Here is an 18556-nt window from a genome sequence, read left to right on the forward strand (position 1 = left end):
CAAGTTCTCATTGGTTGATTTTCAAATATTAATAAATAATGGCTACCCTTTTTTTCTCGGTGGTTTCATGGGATGTAAGGAGAGGTGAAGAGATCATTTTATTTTTTGACAATTATTAAAATTGATTAAAATAGTACTACATGCATTTAGACATTTGACATTCATCAGTATCGTTTGTTATTTGTGTGTCTATTAACTTTTTTTTTATTAAACAATTTTTTATAACGACCATTTTTTAAAAGGTATAAATCTGTATCAGCTATAAAATGAGTGGAGTTTGTAAACAACCGATATTCTCCTTGGAGCCAGATACTATAAATTGTCTAGTGGTTGGATTAATTATCAACAGTAATAATGCTAAAACCTACGAGTCACGATTGTCATGTTTGTTAACTTTATCAAATATAATTTTTGATATTTATTCATTCTATCTAATTTATATTGTTAATAACTGATACTGTTATTTTTTTTCTTTATTTTATATATTATTAAATAGATGGTACACGAATGCGAGGAGTATGGACATTTACCTTGAAAGACTCCACCGAAGACACCATCAATGTCACGATTTGGGGAACTGCTGACTATGTCAACAAAATATTTGATAAATTTCATATTGGAAGTGTTGTTGATATTATCAATCCAAAAATTCAATCACGTAAAAGTGATGACAAGAGTGAAATGTATACACCAAATGTGTCAAGTCAATTGATGCTGAGTGTCAATCAAGGAACAGCTGTTATTCAAGAACATGATGGACCTGATAAAGATCACTATGAATCTCTGCTAAAAATTCCATTAAAAAGTGTTACATGTGCTCGTTCACTTAGCAGCATTTTGACAAACATTGATCAATTTGCAAATCAATATGTTGATATTTTTGTTGTTGTTACATTTGTAAGTAACACTTTCTTTTATTACAATATCCAGTTAATGTTGTTTATGATTGTTGATTGATTTAATTATTTAAATAGGTTTCAGAGTTGAGAAATATTGTAACAAAAGATGGTCGTTCACTTGTAAATCGTGATTTTGAATGTCTTGATGGATCAACACAAACAACACTTGGATTCAAACTCTGGGAAAAAGAATGGGTCAGAAGATCTGGTCTTTGGTTACCTCGACAAACTGTACTTTTTATTTCAGATGCACTTGTTGCTCATGACAAATACAAAAATAAAATGACAATATCAATTGTTAGAAAAACACTGATTACTGAGGACCCAGCTGTTCCTCAAACTGCTGATGTCAAAAAAGCTATTAAAACAGATTTTGAATACATACCACTGGATCCATATGCTTTACCAAAAAGTAAGTAATTAATTTTTCAATTTTATACAACTTAATTAATCTTTAATTCATTTTTAATTTTTGTAACAGTTGAAAATATTGATAACATTATGAAAATCAAGGACATAAATGAACGATTAAATAAAAAAAAAATTCCAGTTGGTGGTGAGAGAGATCAATTTTTTACCATTGTCTATGCAACTGTCACTGACATTGATATGGTAAATTCAACAAGAAATGGTGTTCTCATAACAAGATGGTAAAAAATAAATTAAATCAAGTTCTTTGTATGAAATATAATCAAACGTTACTTTACTTTATAGTGCAATGTGTAAAAGATTGGTGTTGCCTGAAAATGATTCATGTATGAGTCTTGATTGTCCAAGTGGAAATGGATCACGTCGTCCAATGAATATCCTCAGTTTATTTTTCAAATTGAATCTCAAAGATGAAACTGGTTGGTTAATTGGTTGTCGATTAACTGGTGATGCTGCTGAACGTGCACTAGGATGTACACCCAATGAATTCAAGGTATTCATTTTGTTAATTCATCTTCAATATTTTACCAAGTTTCAGAATGGTATTTGTTGTGTGCATCGTTATAATCTGTATTTTTTTTTTGTATGGCAGGAGATGACGTTAGAAGAGCGTGATAAACTGAAATGGAAATTGGCGCTTGAATTGTGTGACGTCAGATTACAGGTGTTGGGGCCAACAAAAACAAGTCAAAGTGCTCTTTACAACATCTTGTCATTAACACGACTTCGTGGTGATGATGATTATGACGATAATGATAAAACAATAAGTCAAACATATCTTAATGATAATCATACTTAAAGTATATTAATTAAAAAAAATACTTATTTAGTTTAAATTTAACTTTATATCAAAAAATATATAACAACAAGTTACAAACTTTTTTATACATTTTAATTGTTGTACAATTTTAAAAAAAAGTGTTAATATTATAATAATGTGAATCAAATAATTTTAATATTGTTAAAAATTTAATAAATTGAATATTCGTGTTTGTAATAAAAATTGTGTTAAAAATGGAAATTAATGATTCAATTGAGGTTATGCGAGATGAAATGAGAAAAAATTTATCAATAGAACGTAAACAATGTCGTGGTATTGAGGTAAACAAAAATCGTGTGACATTAGGCAGTAATGTTATTCTTGACCATGGCTTGAAGTTGAATGAGGTCATTAACAAAGCACAAAAATTAAAAAAAAAAACATTGGACATTGAAGATTATCGAATGTTACAATCTGCCTTGATACAAGTACATAACAATAAATAATAATAATAAAATAACATTAAATAAATGCAAAAAATTATTATGTAAAATTTAATATTACAGAATGAAGAAAATATCAACGCTTTTTTATCAGTTGAAAATATTATTCCTGCAATTATTCGTGATTTATCAAGTTCAAATCCAGCTATACGGCTTATTGCTATAAGTTGTTGTTGTAATATTGCATTGGGAAATAATAAAGCATGTTCAGCACTTGGCAGATATGCTGGGCCTTACTTAGTCGCACAATTAGACTCTTGGAACAACTCGTTATTGGTAATAATTTATTACTAATAAAAAATAAAAAACAAAAACAAAGAAACTAATTATAAATTGTCAAACAAAAATGATAAAATTTTTTCTTTGTGATAAAAATTAAGTATAATTATAATTCATGTTTGCATTTATTTACCAACAGGAAGTCTGCATTTGGACAATTGGAAATTTATGTAATGGTAGTAAATTAGCAAGTGAAGCTTTACATGCACAGGGATGTTACAAACGACTACTTTCCCTGTTGAAAGAATGTGAAGCAACAATTTTGCCATCCGTTATTTACGCAATTAAACATTTTCTATATTCACCTAGCTCTAAATCCATCAGGTAAATAATAAAAAAAAAAAATCGACTATTATAATCATTACTATTATTAAATTGAATTATTATTTTAAACTTTTATTATTACAGCGATGAAGAAATCATTAAAACAGCTGAAATTATTATCAATAAATTGACTGAAAATAATATGGTTGATTATTTATGGATATTGGCAATATTATCATCAATGGTTGCTTGTAGGAATATCTTGATATCAATTACACCAACAGTTTTTAATTATTTTATCAATAATCTTGATAATATTTCAACGTCTGTTAATGAAATAACAGCAGTACTTAGAATTTTTGCAAATTTAATACCAGAATATTCTGGTGACACTGCTAATTTTCTTTTGAATTATAAAACAATCCAGGTTATCTTTGATAAACTATTAGCGAGTCAGTACACTCATGTGAAAAAAGAAACACTCAATATTTTAGGTAAGAATAAAATTAATAATATAGAAAATTTATTTAAAAAAACAATTTATTATGTATTTTTAAAACTAATTAATAATTTTTTTGTTTTTTTTTTTTTTTTTTCATTTAAACAACAGGAAATATGTACACACATCAAGTGCCACAAATAAGACAAAAAATCAAAGAATTAATACCAAAATTAACAAATCTTAATCACGCAGTACAATTAGTCAAAAACACAGCTGGTATTGCAAAGTTATAAAAAATAAAACAAAGTAAATTAATAGTACGTATTTATGATTTTTTTTTCTTTATGAGAAATAATTAAAATGAAAGTTGACTTGGTACAAATCTTCGGGATGTTGATATGTCGTCGATTCTCTCAGGTAAATCTTCAATACATCCAACTTTCACAACATTAAAATAGAGTTTTCCCATTAAACTTGCTTGTGAATTTTTAGTTTTTTTTAAACATTTATAAAAAATTCTATCACAATCACAGTGAGATCTGAATAATAATTAAATTAATAACTAAAAATACTTGGTAATTAATTAATTAATTAAAAAAAAGATATTTTTAGTGAAACTTACTTGCTGTAAATTGAGGTGTTTGTCAAATTATATCGACTTTTTTTACTTTTTATTTTAATTGGACACAAATCATGAGTTCGACAACATCTAAAAATAATAAATATTTATTAACATTTTTTATTTTTTTCATTGAAAAAAAAAATGAATATAATTCTAGATAATTATTAACTTGTCAATTTCAATCTCTGTGCCAAGGTCGTGATAATTTGCTGCGAGATCCCCAGTTCCACACCACTTAGTGCCTTGAAATTAAAATAAAAATACCATAAAATCTAGATAATAAAAATAATAATAATTATTATTATTGTTATATAAAAAATGTTTTCAATTTCTTATTGACAAACAATTTTTAAAAAATCACGAAACAATTACCTGGTAATATTCCTGACAATAAATTCAAAGCATTTGTACCAAAAACATTAGCACGCTCTAAAGCACCTTTTGGTTGAATTTTTTCCTTGACATCATATCTCTGCATAAGATCAAGTACTTCACATCTGTGCATTAATTTTGTCATTTGTTGAAAATTAACTTCTGATGGTTTAACTGTTTTTGATAAATTTCCCAATACCTCATTCGCTTCACTTGATTCACTGGACAATAAAATTTTTTTATTTATTAAAAATTCAAGGACAATTATAAATAAGATTCATTCAGCATACAAATATACTAATTTAAATTTTACTCATTCAATTCAAAAAAATTTTAAAAAAAAATAAAAGTATTAACAATTATAAAACTTACTAAACTTCAATAATATCACAGTTGAGCATTTCATTTTTTTTATTAATATCAACAACAGCAACAGTTTGTTCATAAAAATAAACAGCACGATTAAAACCTGAATCGAAAACGTAATCTGATGGAGCAACCCCTTTCAGTCCTTTATATGTATTCCTCGATAAAATTGGTTGCTGTTCAGTTATTAAAAATTCACAAAAAATAATAATACTTAATAATAAAAATTTAATATCACAGTTAAATAAATTCATTATAAACAATGATTATTTTTTTATTTTATGAATAATAATAATTTTTTAATTTTAATCTACAACATGCAGTCAGGACTGTAACACGCTTCACAGTAAAATGTTAAGAGATGTCAATGCCTGCAACAGACTTTACAATCACTCCTACTCCAACTTTTTTTGCATTCTCACATACAAATCAATTCTCATGAATAGAATATCTATTGACCCAGTGCCATCACCTTATTTATTTATTTATTTATTTATTTATCTTTATCACGTCAATTTAAAAAAAAAAATTAATTATTTGTTTCAGTTATTTTAATAAGGCAAATAACATTTGAACAATAAAAAATCATTGAAAGTCCAGATGTAATTACTGTTGAATAAAATTGTCATGTTGAAATAAGGAATAACAATGATTAATTATGTGCATTTTTGTTTCACCATACTGACTCGTGAATTTTTTTTTTCATTATATATTATCAATCGGTATTTGTGATGAATGAATAAAAGAATAAAGAGTTGTCATATTGACTGTATTGTCTAAAATATTCACGTCATTGTTGGCCGATGATTTGGGAGATAGAAAATCCATAATATTTAGCTCAAGTGACCAGACAGCCCAACTGGTGCATTCTACTTATATATAACATTTCAACAGTGGGGGGATATGATTTTTTTATTTTATTTGTTTTTATGAGAAGTATCTCCCCACCTGTATGAAAGTGGGACGCAGTGTGAGGATAAAATTATGCGAGTTAAAAAAAATTAAAGTAGGCCAGTCAACAATGATTCTAGTCACACAAGTCCGGAAAAATAATGATAATAAATTACCAGACAATTTTTTTATTATTATAGACAAATTTTTCTACTTATATTTATTAAAATATACATGTAAGGATTTATAAAAAAGAAAAAAAAAATGCATAACATTTATTTCGTCAATAAAATACAAATTCATTGAACAAAAAATTAAGAAAACTTGATTCGCATGAAAAAAAAAAATTTTATTAAAAATGGAAAGTCTTGTTAATATAAAAAAATATTTTTAAAATTAAATTATGAAAAAAAAAAAGATTTAATAAATAAGTCATTTTTAGAAAAAATTATTGATACCGATTTCAATATTATTTTATTATAATTAATATTACATATCAGAGAAATCGGCTTTCGCTACAAGGTAATATTACCGGACTAGAATACTCATGATTTAATAAACTCAAAAAAAATATATAAATTTGTAAATATACTTAAAAAAAAAATAGATATAGAATTAAAAAAAAAAGATAATTTTAAAATCTAATTTTGTCGGTTGTTTTGATGATCCAAGTTATCTTGTTAAATATTTTTTTTTTATCAATAAGATATACACATTTGATTTTGATATTTATTACCGTTGTTGAAAAATATTGATTATATTTTTTTGATAATATTGATAATTTTATTTTAACGCATTGCTGTTGATGTTTGAGGTTGCTGACCTTGTGATGTATCAGATTTTGCTTGAGAATTTGACGAGTACTGACTAGTTACTATAACACGGTTTGTGCTCAAAGTTATACTAACGGGTGTTGCATTTAGAAGCTGGAGACGTACTGGACACTGACGATAAGCTTAAAATATAAAAAAATTATAAAAATTATATTATGAAATAAAAGGAAAAAAAAATTGATAATTATCATAACAATTACCTGCATGATGAGAACCTGAACAATGACAACATATGGGATTACTTCGTGGTCTCGGACAAAATTCAACACTATGCTGTTCTCCACATCTAACACATCTTGGTAAATGTCGACAATTTGCAGCGACATGCCAAAATCCTTGACAACGGTAACACTGTAAAACTCCATCATTTTTTCCATTTGATTGATCAGCACCATCAATATTAATACCTGGTAATGTACCAAATTGTTGTTGATTAATAATTGGAAGATTTTGTCCTCCAGTTGGATTATTTGATCGCCATGAAATTGTTGGTCGTTCAGGAATAGCATTAAATCTTGCTGCACCAAAAAAATCTAGACCTTGTCGAAGAAGTTGCTCAAAATGAGCTGCTTCAAGAACCTTAAAAATATATTCAATATTAATAATAAATATTTAATATCTATGATGATGATTAAATTTCTGTTTTTTTTTTTTTTTTTTATCTTTACTTCAACTCTGACGTTTTGACGACATCTCTCGATTGTTCCTGTTGGAATTCCTTGTTTTTTTAAAGCTGAGCTGAGATCTTCTAGAGGAATAGCCCATGGTACATCACGAAGATAAACAGATTGTCTATATCTGGAATCTCTTGCTGAAAAACGAGCAACCTAAAACAAACAAACAAAAAATTCAAGAAAATATTTTATTTAATAATATAATTATTAAAAATAAATAAAAATTTTAAAATAATTATTTGATGTACTTGAACTGGGCCATCAAATATTTCAGCAAGATTTGTTCGTTGGACAAGTCGATCAGCATCAGTTTCAAGTGAAAATGTGACAATAATTCCACAAGATGTTTGACTTGTATTCCAATTACCAGTTGGACATGATAAACGTATTGCTTCTTCTAATTTTGTCTTTGGTAATTCCGTTATTTCTTGACATATATTCAATGTATTAATATGATTTTGATGATTACTACGAGATATGTATAATGAGCATGTTGGCATATCCTCAATGTCCATATTATATTCTCCCTGCTTCTTTGTTATGTATTTTAAAAATTAATTAAAACGTTGTGAAGGCATCGAAAAATAAATATGCCCAAAATCACACAACTCGTTACTTACTTCATTCGTTATTTTATTTATTTATATGTTTTTTTTTTTCATTTTTCATAGACTTTAATTTGTTTTTTATTCTTTCATTAATTTATTATTTAAATTTAATAACTTTTAAATTAATTATTAATATTAATATTTTTTTGTAAAAAGATAATTAAAATATTTTCATTATATTAATTTTTTCAAATATTAATAATATTAATGATATTAAAAAAAGTTTCGAATAATATTTACAGAAAAAAAAAAAAAAGTTTTCCTTATAATTCGAGGGGGGAAGCCACTTAACTAATCAACAATAATCTTGAAAAATCTCATGTAATCAGCAATAATCTTACGTTCTTTTTTGTAATCTTGATGATATTACGGTAAATTTTAGTAATATTGTATTCCTTTTTTTCCTATTCATAATTAAATATCATAAATAAATAATAAAGATTTAACAATTGATAGATAACAAAAAAATATATATTTACAATGATGTTTGAAAATATTAATAATAAATTCAATAAATCAATATTGAGTAATAATTGATTCTCATAATATTTTTAATACTTTTACATCATTACGCATCATTATTTTCGTTTGTAAATATTTTTTTTTTATTGAGCTTTTATTATTGAAATTTTTGATTATTATATTTCAGTATGTCAAGTAAGTTGTTGATAAAACTAAATAAAATATATATATATAAAAACAATGATTGATTATTTTATTTAAATGATGTTTAATTTTATAAAACCATTTAACACGGGTGCAAAAATATTTGGCGTTAGTTTATATGAAGTCAACGATAATAATTATGTTTTAAATAAAAAAAGAATATTTTTTGTTATTTTAATGAATATTATTAGTGTGTTGATTGTAAAACAATCAATTCATATAATTTTTAACAGTTCTTACTCTATAGAAATTAAACTTCTCACACTTGGAAGAGTCGTTATGGGTTACATTTGCGTTTTTATGGATATAATTATACCAATGTATTTGAATGATCGACTCATAATGCTCTTTAATAATCTTCGAATTTATGATATTACTTCTCAATTTAATGAAAAAATCGATGGAATAATCAAGCCATATCATTCTCAAATTTTAACGTCAATTGTCATAACTTGTTGGATCACTGTTAGCTTTACAGCTTATCATGTTGAAAGTACAAATGAGAATTCAATTACAAATGGACTTGCATATTTTATATTTTATATCACTACGTCAATGCAAGTTCTAAACTTTTGTGGTTTAATGATGATGATTTATCAACGTTTCAATCATTTATATTATTTAATTGGACCAAAAAGTAAATTAATTTTATTATACAATAAATTATTTCACATTAATTTTTTAAAATACTTTAAATTATTATTTTCAGAAACAACAAAAACAAATGTTAAAACAATAAGTCATTTTTTAAAGAGTGTTAGACTTCGAGATGTGTGGAAAATGCACTTTTCGTTGGTTAAAGCTGCTGAAGAAATAAATATTATATATACATGGCAATTATTTGGTTGGGTATTTGTAAGTTCTTTCAATGTTCTATCAAGATTGTACAGCATAATGACAAATAATGGTAAAACATGGTTCGTTTTACGAGAGCTTATTACTGCAAGTGGAAATTTTTTTAATGTATTTATTATTGCGCTATCATGCCATTTAATATGTCGTCGAGTAAGTTTCCAATTTTGATAAATCTAAAACATAAATAATTATTACAAAAATTTAGTTCATGTGGTGTATGTTTTGTAGGCAAATCAGATTCTTGAAAACATTTACTCTCCCATCTCTAACATTCAACGAAAGAAAAATCTCGTCGAGGTAATTTATAAAAAAAAATTTAAATAATAAATAATTATTTACAAATTTCAATAAAAACTAATGCAATTAATTAATTCAAAAACTAATTTCAAGGATAACGATGCTGCAGACGCATATTTTTGTACTCAAAAAATCCAGTTCACTGCTGCGGCTGGATTATTTGTTATTCGATTACCTCTATTACTTTCCGTAAGAAAAAAAAAATTAGTATATAAAACGATATAAATACACAGATATTTTTTTAGATTATTGGTGCGATGACAACGTATTTAGTGATCTTGCACAGATCTTCAACAGACTTGAATCTTCATTAAGCAGAGCCATCATCTATTATATATTTTATCATTGAATCTATTATACATTTATCTGAAAGGTTGATAACAATTTTTAAAAACAATGAATAAAAGGGTGTATGTTGAAGTTTCTTGACCCAAGTCTTTAAAATAAAAAAGTATGAGGCCCTTGAGTTTATATCCTTATATTATTTCTAATGGAAGTTTAAAAATGCTATGACAAATAAAATTCAAGATCAGTCATTTTGTATGTATTTTATTTTTTTATTTATTCTTGATAGGCCTTTCTGTGAGTAAAATAACAAAGAAAATTTTGAAGCACTTTAAATTAATCGGTGAAATTGAAATATCTTTGAATACTCCTTGAAGATATCGTTTGAAATAATATTATTTACACTTTATTTTTATCATTGGATAAATAATTTTCGTAAATTTTGATAAGACTTTTAGGAGTAACTGGAATAACATCTGCTAATGCTGCTTCAAAATCATTTTTGATTATACATGAAGTTTCAGTGTTATTTCCACTTGAATTTTCTAAATTTCTATGTAAGGCTTTTATTGCAGCTTTGTTACAAATATTTTGTATTTCAGCACCAGAATAGCCATTAGTCTTGTTTACCAATTCTTCAATATCAACATCATTACCAATTGGCATTCTTTTAAATTTAATTTTAAATATTTCCAATCTAGTCTTGTCATCAGGTAGTGGAACGTATATTTTGCTATCAAATCTACCAGATCTAATTAGTGCCTAGAAGTAATTTAGAAAAAATTAATTAATTGCATAATAATATTATAAATATAAAAATAAATTGATAATTACTTTGTCCATTCTGTCAGGTCGATTTGTTGCTGCAACAAGTATAACATTTTCCAGTGATTGAACACCATCAAGTTCAGTTAAAAATTGTGTTAATACTCTATCTTGAACATTACTACCAGTACTTGAGCTACCACTTGATCTTTCACTTCCAATTGCATCAATTTCATCAATAAATATTATCGATGGTGCAACTTGTTTTGCTTTGCGAAACAAATCTCTCACATTTTTTTCAGAATCACCAACCCATTTTGAAAATAACTCTGAACCCTTCAGGAAAATAAATAATTTAATAGAATTATTATGGTATATTTATTGAATTAAAAATTTTAAAAATTACCTTAATACTGATAAAATTAAGTTTTGTTTCAGTTGCAAGTGCCTTTGCAATCATTGTTTTTGAACAACCAGGTGGACCAAACATCAAAAAACCTTTTGGTTGTTTAATTCCATAATAGTCAAATTTATCACCATATTTAAGTGGCCATTCAACAGATTGCTTAAGCTCTAATTTTAATTTATCATAACCACCAATATCTGTCCATCTAACATTAACAACTTCAACAAGTACTTCTGTCATTGCTGATGGATTAACTTTATCACGTGCAAATTCAAAATCAGCATTAGTTATTGAAAATTCAACATTAATGTCATCATTATTATCTTGAGCTAATTCATATCTTTCTCTCGCGTGTATTTTAGCTTTTCTACATAGTAAACATAAATCACTTGCAACAAAACCATGTGTTGTTGATGATAGTTCTTCAATATCATCATCATTAATATTATTTGGTACATTTGTTAATAATTTTTTTAAAATATCAAAACGTATTTTTGGTGTTGGTGCTGGTATTTCAAACATCTCATCAATTTTACCAAAACTTTTAAGTTTTTGATCAATTGAATCAGGTTTTGAACTTGTTGCAAGTATCATTGTTGAACAATCACTATTCATTAAATTATCAATTTCATTAATCAATACTTTAAGTAGTCGTTTGTCATCGTTACTACTAGAACTACTTTTCTTTGGACAAAAATCATCAATATCGTCAATAAATATAATAGATGGACTTTGAGATTTTGCCTCAGCAAAGATTTCTTTTAAACTCGATTCAGTTGAGTTCTTTTTAAAAACATCATTCATTTCAAAAATATTTACATTAAAATGTGCAAGAAGTGCTGATGCAATAGTTGTTTTACCAACACCTTCACTACCATATAATAATATTCCTTTGCAGTCTTTAATTCCTTTCCAAACTTTATCAAATTTTGTTAGTGCTGGTGTCATAACTTTAATGATAGATTCAATTAACTTTTGATAACCACCAATATCTTCTAATCTTGGATAATTTTTTTTAACTAAATTGTTATTCTCATTTTCTTTTTCATCAATCAGTGTCCACTTGGTTGTATAAAGTGCCTCATAAAACTCGTATTCAGTATCGTCAATTCTTATTCTTTCAAATTCAGCAGTAAGGTCATTTGAGGCACTTTCTCTGTCACCAATGATTCTTATTATTTTGAGTATTAAATTTTTACCATAATAAGGAATAAAAATTTTATTATTTACAGCAAAAGCTTTATGTTCATTTAGATTTTTAATCATAACTTGTAAATCTTGTGTAAATTTTGGTCTTGATTGTTTACTTGTGTATTCAAACATTATTTCTTTTGCTGAATTTAACATATGAGTAAATTTTTTAACTTTTATTGGTCCATTTATTTTATTAGTATCAATTGCTGTAAAAATAGAAAAATAAAAATTTTAAATTTTAATGTTAATGAAAAATAAATCTAATTTAAATTTAAAAATAATAATTACTGCTTTTTGTGAGACAAACACTTGTTAAACTTTTGTCATATGTTGGCCAAGCTGTTTTAACAATTGCTCCATCATGATATTTTATCATGACTCTATCACCAATGGCAATTTGACAATGTTGAAGTGCTGAATGTGACATAAATACCATGTCATGAGTATCACGTGCAGATATATTTTTTGGCAATTCTGCAATTGATAATTTATTAATTAAGTTTTTAGTATTTTTCTTTTTTTTTTTGTTTAGTTCATTTTTATAATATACCTTGATCAGCCACATAAATTTCTGCAGTGCTGTGTAGTGTTAAATTACGAATGTAATTATTTTTCCAATCAATTTCTGGAGGTGGACATTCTGAAATATGATCTGTTGAATCTTTTTGGGGTATTGTTGATTGACAATTCTCACATGTAACCCAGACTACTGACAAACTTTTTCTCGACTTTGATGTCATGTTGTCTAACAATTAAAATAAAAAAGTTAATTAAATTATTTATTTATTTTTTGTTATTTTTATTCAGTTATAATATTAAATATTTTTTATATTAACAAAAAAATAATGGCAACATAACCTGAGTAAAATTATACAAACCTTTGATTTTAAATAAAAAAAAAAATAAACTACTAACAATAAAAAAATACTTTTAAATTATTCTTATTGTATTTTTTTTTATATTTACTGTATTTATAATTATAAATGTATACACTAAGTAAAAAAAAAAAATTAATCCACGTGTGTATTTTCATCGGCTTCTACACGTGTGATTTGTGAAGGTCAACCATTTGTGGCAAATGGCAAATCGCAAATTAAATGGCAATTCGTGGACCGTGGTTATGTATTATTCTATTATTATTATTAGTTCGAGAATCGATTTTTCTATCGAACTCTAACGATACATCGATAACTTTGATATATCGTTTTGTGGTGTGTATTTTTTTTTTTTTTTTTTTTTGGAAGTTAACTGGCGCGTTTTTGTTTTGTTATCGTTCTCAGCTTCTCAAGTTCTCAGAAATTCTTGAGTTTGTTTATGTAGCACTGTTTAGTCCACAAATTTAATAAATATATGTAAAAAAAAAAAAAAAATTACGAAGCGATCACACAAAAGCCCAACGACCCTTTGTGTAAAGGCTGTTGATCAGTTGATATATAATTTCCTGAAAGAAAAAAAAAGACAATATTGTCATCCAGTGTATCAGTTGCTTATTGTTAATTAATAAATAATAAACTTGGTGATTCAATTAGTAACCATAAAAGTTTTTTTTTTGCTTAATCACAAAAATTATGAACATCAAAAAAGAAACATCAACGGTTGTTTGTCCTTACGATCGGAATCACCTTATTGATCGATCAAGGTTCCAGATGCACATTGTCAAGTGCAGAAAGGTAAATAATATTATTTTTAAAAACAATTGTTTGTAAACAATGTTATTCAATATGATATATTATTTTTTTTTTTTTTGGTCAAATGAGAATATATTTTTATAGATTTATGGTATGTTTTATTTTATGTTTTTTTACAGTAATAATATTCGTGTTTAAAAGAAAAAATAATATATCAATTATTTATCAACCAATAATTTTAATAAAACATTAAAAATAACAAAAATAGTCTGCAACCATCTTAGAATCAGTTGAAAATTATGAAAATAGTGTGAATAATTGTTGAATATTTTTATTTTTTTTTGCGTAGAATTATCCACCTGGTTACATGGATTCTTGTCCATACAATGCAACTCACATCATGCCACCATCTGAACTCGAGCAACATATCAATTTTTGTTCAGACAAAAGATATCTTCAGCCAGAAAAATATATTAGTAAGTATTATAATTATTATATTAAAAACCATTAGCTATTTTAATTTATTGATAAATGTCTAATTTTAATTTTTATAAAAAGATCTCAAAAATCATGGCTCTCTTCGTTCTTGTCCACCATCACTCATTGAAAAGGAATTGACTGAATGTGATGACGACATGTGGGAAGATCATCGAATGGCTGATTTTAGTGATACATTATCAGTAAGATGTCCATCAAATTTAGAGTAGTAAGTAATTTATTAATAATTTTTATTTATAATAATTATTGTAATAAAAAATATTACAATTAATTTTTTAATTTTATTAAGTGAGACAAACAACTTGTTCAAAACACCAACACTTGAACCAATTCGTCCACCAAAATCACGTGGTTTGGCATTTATGATGGATTACTCAGAGTGTTCTTCAGTTGATGATTTGGAATCAATCAAAAGTGGATCAACTATTTTTACTGGTGGTCGTGGACAGAAAATTAAAAAAGCTTTTGAGCTGAATCGTAGTGCTAGTGGTGGTCTTGGACATGGTTCAAATCATCGCTAACAATTTTCATCATTTTTATTTTTTTTTTTCTTAGACAATTTTGAAGTTTATTATTCATTTTTTTCTCTCTTTCATTGACAAGATGAGTTAGCTTATTCATAAAATGAAATGTAATAAATACAGTTGCTAATTCTTTTTTTTTTTTTTTCTTTGTCTACTATTTTTTTTTCTAGACAAAAAAGACATTGTAAGGGTTAATTTTGTAATGAAAAAAAAAAAAAAAATGTATCAGTTTAAAACATATACATTGTAATGTTTTTTTTTTCAAATTTACTGAAATATAATTATTATATTTTCTATCATAAAATCGAGCATTTATTCACATTTTTTTTTTTGTTCCTAAACTGTCAGTATATTTTATTATCAACTGATAAACATCCATAAAAAATCAGTTTAATTATTAATATTATCTCATTATACATCTGCATTTATTTCGTTCAATTTCATACATACATATATACCTATATTTTTTTTTTTTTGAGCTAGTAAGTCTACCTAAATTTATTGTTGGGTCGCATGGTCTTTGGATCAGAAGTTGATTAAAATTATTATATAAATATAATAATTACTTAGTTTATCCTGTTCATTAAGTATACGTATCTTATATTGTCTCATTAAAAGATTAGAAAAAATAAAACAAGTTAGATAAAATTGATAATTTATTTTAAAACAATAAAATTCAAATGATTATGCAATCGGAAATTATTTTGGTTTTTAAATAATTAATAATATAAATAATATTATTAAACGGTTTTTTTTTTTTCTAATCGATTATTATAGTTTTTTCCTTAAGTAAATCATTTTTTAATTTTTTATGTACATAATATATATATATATATTTTTTTTTCTTTTAATAACATAGGTCTATATTTCCTGTAAAACTAGATAAATTAAAAATATATATTTTTTTGATGATTTAAATTAAAATCTTCGCAAGAACTCAACAAATATAAAAACAAAATTTTCTTTTATTTTTATAAATCAATTGTTCATTAATATTAGTACCTCTATGTGCTTATGACATTCTTACATTATTTGTAGTCATGGTGGTTTTTTTTTTCTTTAAATAAAATACATTATATAGTTAATGAATATAATCATGTTGATTTATAATTTAATTAAGAAAGAATATTTAAAGATTAATAAATACAAAAAAAAATTGATAAATATTAAAATAAGCAAAACAAAAAATAAAAAGTTATAATGAATTACTGAAATTTAATCATAATTTATCTTTTTTTTAATCTTTTTTTTTTTTTATACACATTACAATGATAATAATTGCAGTAATTCATAATTACATTATACAAAAGTATTTTTATATATTATTATGAATTGATTTAAATATGAGACAGTTGATTGCAAAAATAATTAAAAAAAAAAAAAAAATGTTCTAGATAATAATCATTTTAATTAGATACATACACACTCACTTGACACTTGAATAATTTTTTCGATGTACACAATATTTGTTATATCATTCATTATTAATTAATAATAAAAATGAAATGAGTTGAAATAAAAAAAAAAAAAATTTACAGATAAGGTAATGGCTCAACAAGTAGACAAGAAATCACATATAAAATACCCAAAAACATATTCAGTCTTGCTGTTTGTTTTGGTACACTTTGTATTTCATTTGGATTACGAAATTGTTTTTCAATTTTAAAAGCTTTTTTAAGTGTAACAAGGGGTAATAAAAACCATAATGAATATCTGAATGCAAGCACAGCAAGTGTAACATACGGTGTAAATAATAAAAATGCATATAATAAATGTGATGCAGTATGTCCAATAAGTATTGCTAGTGTAACAATACCAGCACGTTTATCATTATCTAAATCACGTGTATTATTACTGTGTAATATTGCCTCAGTATTTAATGCAAGTGGTACTGCATAGTATATTGTACCCCATTTAATATATCCAGTTTGTGACATAAATGCAAATAATACAGATATTGGACCAAATATTATTAATATTAATACATCGCCAAGTGCAATGTACTTAAGTCCAATACCACCGGTATATAAAAATGATGATGATAAACCACCAAAAAAAACAAGTGCTAAATGTTCCATTTTAGCTGGTGATATAGCAGCAAGTAATACAAAACCAACAAAACCAGCAGCGTATAAAAGTGTACCAAGTGATACTAATTCATCTTTTGATAATAATTTATCAACTAATATTCTATCATCACTTCTACCAAATATATCAACACCTTTTTTATAATCAAAATATGTATTGACAACATTACCAGCACCATGTACTGTTATTATTGTTAATAATGTTAATAAAAATATAATAAAACTAAAATTTTCAATTCCTGTCAGACGATAGGCAAGTGCTGTTCCTAATAATGTTGGCATTAATGATGCACTTAGTGACCATGGTCGTAATGCCAAAAAATATGATGATAATTTCATCAATGGTGAATCAAGAGTTGATGATGATGATGAAGATGTTGACGTCGATGAACCATTTGGACATGATAATTTTGTTTTTGTATTACGTTCTGATGACATCGATGATGATGATGTGTCATCCTTAATGGGACAGACAAGTCCATTTGACTCCATTCCACTTTTTATCTAAAATAATTTTTAATAACTTTATTTATTTATTTTACAGTTAAATCAAAATTAATTACTTTACTTTAGCTTTTTTTTTTTTTTTTTTTTTATTCAATATAAAATTAATGAACTGTGTTTTTAAATAAAATTTTTTTTAATGTAGTGATGATAAATAAAATTATTCTCACCATTTAGGGTGACTACTTAATTTTAGTTGATTAGATAGACGTAATTATCAATTTAAATGAAATTATTGAGAAATATCACTGATTTTTTTTTTTTGGTTTTGTTTATATGAAAGATAAATGAAATTTTTTTGCGTTAATTTTTTTTTTAATTATAAAGTATTAATTGTTATTATTATTATTATTTACTTATAAACACATGGATTGATGTAATGAGTTAATGAAAAAAATTAAAAAAGAACATCTGCTAAATAAAAAGTACAAAAACTAGTTCGACTAGCTACAAAATAAACATTGAAAAAAAAAAAAATGAAGTAATTAATAATATTATGTACATTCATTTTGTGTTAAATAAAGAAATAACATATTGAATTTATTATAAGTGTAAATAAATAATAATAATCACCTTTTTGTTAATAATTCCGTCAAAAATATAAATTTTTAGGTTAAGATTGCTTCCCTAACTCTTGAATAACCATTTTTGTGTTGTTGTTGTTATTGTACATCGGTCTTATTTATTAATTTATCACTTAACAATATACTGAATAAAGATTAATTATTAACATTTAGACAAACATGTTATGCTGTTTAAAGATCAAATATTTATTATCGTTATATATATAAAATTATATTTATTATTTTTACATTTATTATGATTTTTTTTTCAACAAAAAAAAAAATATATTATATATTGATGACGTGTTTCGAGAATTGGTAAGTAGCTTTATCTGTATAGTC

The 18556-nt window shown here is 25.2% G+C and overlaps 7 protein-coding genes across 7 annotated transcripts; 3 read left to right on the forward strand and 4 right to left on the reverse strand.

The window, feature by feature from the left end:
- The first annotated feature begins 107 nt into the window (after positions 1-107).
- Positions 108-2127, forward strand: LOC122851841 (meiosis-specific with OB domain-containing protein). Its single transcript, XM_044151318.1, has 6 exons — positions 108-384; positions 497-897; positions 975-1311; positions 1381-1549; positions 1614-1821; positions 1921-2127. Exons 1-6 carry the CDS (start codon positions 267-269, stop codon positions 2125-2127), a joined length of 1440 nt encoding a protein of 479 aa, XP_044007253.1. The 5' UTR covers positions 108-266.
- Positions 2018-4809, forward strand: LOC122851842. The gene is made up of 5 exons (XM_044151319.1): positions 2018-2576; positions 2655-2867; positions 3010-3194; positions 3279-3628; positions 3745-4809. Exons 1-5 carry the CDS (start codon positions 2343-2345, stop codon positions 3867-3869), a joined length of 1107 nt encoding a protein of 368 aa, XP_044007254.1. The 5' UTR covers positions 2018-2342; the 3' UTR covers positions 3870-4809.
- LOC122851844 lies at positions 3932-5947 on the reverse strand. The gene is made up of 5 exons (XM_044151322.1): positions 4943-5947; positions 4571-4791; positions 4368-4440; positions 4199-4285; positions 3932-4115 (listed from the first exon to the last, which is right to left on the reverse strand). Exons 1-5 carry the CDS (start codon positions 5188-5190, stop codon positions 3932-3934), a joined length of 813 nt encoding a protein of 270 aa, XP_044007257.1. The 5' UTR covers positions 5191-5947.
- Positions 5948-6010: 63 nt separating this feature from the next.
- Positions 6011-7958, reverse strand: LOC122851843. The gene is made up of 4 exons (XM_044151321.1): positions 7583-7958; positions 7329-7487; positions 6861-7239; positions 6011-6782 (listed from the first exon to the last, which is right to left on the reverse strand). The coding sequence occupies exons 1-4, from the start codon at positions 7847-7849 to the stop codon at positions 6616-6618; spliced, it is 972 nt and encodes a 323-aa protein (XP_044007256.1). The 5' UTR covers positions 7850-7958; the 3' UTR covers positions 6011-6615.
- Positions 7959-10301: 2343 nt separating this feature from the next.
- On the reverse strand, positions 10302-13503 carry LOC122851845 (ATPase family protein 2 homolog). The gene is made up of 6 exons (XM_044151323.1): positions 13289-13503; positions 12961-13155; positions 12699-12884; positions 11217-12616; positions 10880-11146; positions 10302-10807 (listed from the first exon to the last, which is right to left on the reverse strand). The coding sequence occupies exons 2-6, from the start codon at positions 13148-13150 to the stop codon at positions 10445-10447; spliced, it is 2406 nt and encodes an 801-aa protein (XP_044007258.1). The 5' UTR covers positions 13151-13155; positions 13289-13503; the 3' UTR covers positions 10302-10444.
- Positions 13504-13808: 305 nt separating this feature from the next.
- On the forward strand, positions 13809-15197 carry LOC122851847 (gametocyte-specific factor 1 homolog). Its single transcript, XM_044151325.1, has 4 exons — positions 13809-14080; positions 14388-14514; positions 14597-14744; positions 14826-15197. The coding sequence occupies exons 1-4, from the start codon at positions 13979-13981 to the stop codon at positions 15055-15057; spliced, it is 609 nt and encodes a 202-aa protein (XP_044007260.1). The 5' UTR covers positions 13809-13978; the 3' UTR covers positions 15058-15197.
- Positions 15198-15970: 773 nt separating this feature from the next.
- Positions 15971-18524, reverse strand: LOC122851846 (ubiA prenyltransferase domain-containing protein 1 homolog). Its single transcript, XM_044151324.1, has 2 exons — positions 18225-18524; positions 15971-17651 (listed from the first exon to the last, which is right to left on the reverse strand). The coding sequence occupies exon 2, from the start codon at positions 17637-17639 to the stop codon at positions 16593-16595; it is 1047 nt and encodes a 348-aa protein (XP_044007259.1). The 5' UTR covers positions 17640-17651; positions 18225-18524; the 3' UTR covers positions 15971-16592.
- Between the last annotated feature and the right edge of the window lie 32 nt (positions 18525-18556).

Source organism: Aphidius gifuensis, linkage group LG3 (assembly GCF_014905175.1).
Source record: "Aphidius gifuensis isolate YNYX2018 linkage group LG3, ASM1490517v1, whole genome shotgun sequence".
Lineage (NCBI taxonomy): Eukaryota > Metazoa > Arthropoda > Insecta > Hymenoptera > Braconidae > Aphidius > Aphidius gifuensis.

Excerpts from the sequence above, each read along its gene's own strand:
- LOC122851841 (XM_044151318.1), top strand. The coding sequence starts at position 267 with ATGAGTGGAGTTTGTAAACAACCGATATTCTCCTTGGAGCCAGATACT. Across the intron at positions 898-974 it reads TTTTTGTTGTTGTTACATTT|GTTTCAGAGTTGAGAAATAT; the intron begins GTAAGTAACACT and ends TTATTTAAATAG. Across the intron at positions 1,312-1,380 it reads TCCATATGCTTTACCAAAAA|TTGAAAATATTGATAACATT; the intron begins GTAAGTAATTAA and ends TTTTTGTAACAG.
- LOC122851842 (XM_044151319.1), top strand. The coding sequence starts at position 2,343 with ATGGAAATTAATGATTCAATTGAGGTTATGCGAGATGAAATGAGAAAA. Across the intron at positions 2,868-3,009 it reads CTTGGAACAACTCGTTATTG|GAAGTCTGCATTTGGACAAT; the intron begins GTAATAATTTAT and ends ATTTACCAACAG. Across the intron at positions 3,629-3,744 it reads AGAAACACTCAATATTTTAG|GAAATATGTACACACATCAA; the intron begins GTAAGAATAAAA and ends TTTAAACAACAG.
- LOC122851844 (XM_044151322.1), bottom strand. The coding sequence starts at position 5,190 with ATGAATTTATTTAACTGTGATATTAAATTTTTATTATTAAGTATTATT. Across the intron at positions 4,286-4,367 it reads ACAGAGATTGAAATTGACAA|ATGTTGTCGAACTCATGATT; the intron begins GTTAATAATTAT and ends TATTATTTTTAG. Across the intron at positions 4,116-4,198 it reads AACACCTCAATTTACAGCAA|ATCTCACTGTGATTGTGATA; the intron begins GTAAGTTTCACT and ends ATTATTATTCAG.
- LOC122851843 (XM_044151321.1), bottom strand. The coding sequence starts at position 7,849 with ATGGACATTGAGGATATGCCAACATGCTCATTATACATATCTCGTAGT. Across the intron at positions 7,488-7,582 it reads TATTTGATGGCCCAGTTCAA|GTTGCTCGTTTTTCAGCAAG; the intron begins GTACATCAAATA and ends TGTTTGTTTTAG. Across the intron at positions 6,783-6,860 it reads TTCAGGTTCTCATCATGCAG|CTTATCGTCAGTGTCCAGTA; the intron begins GTAATTGTTATG and ends TTATATTTTAAG.
- LOC122851845 (XM_044151323.1), bottom strand. The coding sequence starts at position 13,150 with ATGACATCAAAGTCGAGAAAAAGTTTGTCAGTAGTCTGGGTTACATGT. Across the intron at positions 12,885-12,960 it reads AATTTATGTGGCTGATCAAG|AATTGCCAAAAAATATATCT; the intron begins GTATATTATAAA and ends TATCAATTGCAG. Across the intron at positions 11,147-11,216 it reads TTAATTTTATCAGTATTAAG|GGTTCAGAGTTATTTTCAAA; the intron begins GTAATTTTTAAA and ends ATTTTCCTGAAG.
- LOC122851847 (XM_044151325.1), top strand. The coding sequence starts at position 13,979 with ATGAACATCAAAAAAGAAACATCAACGGTTGTTTGTCCTTACGATCGG. Across the intron at positions 14,515-14,596 it reads TCAGCCAGAAAAATATATTA|ATCTCAAAAATCATGGCTCT; the intron begins GTAAGTATTATA and ends TTTTATAAAAAG. Across the intron at positions 14,745-14,825 it reads TGTCCATCAAATTTAGAGTA|TGAGACAAACAACTTGTTCA; the intron begins GTAAGTAATTTA and ends AATTTTATTAAG.
- LOC122851846 (XM_044151324.1), bottom strand. The coding sequence starts at position 17,639 with ATGGAGTCAAATGGACTTGTCTGTCCCATTAAGGATGACACATCATCA.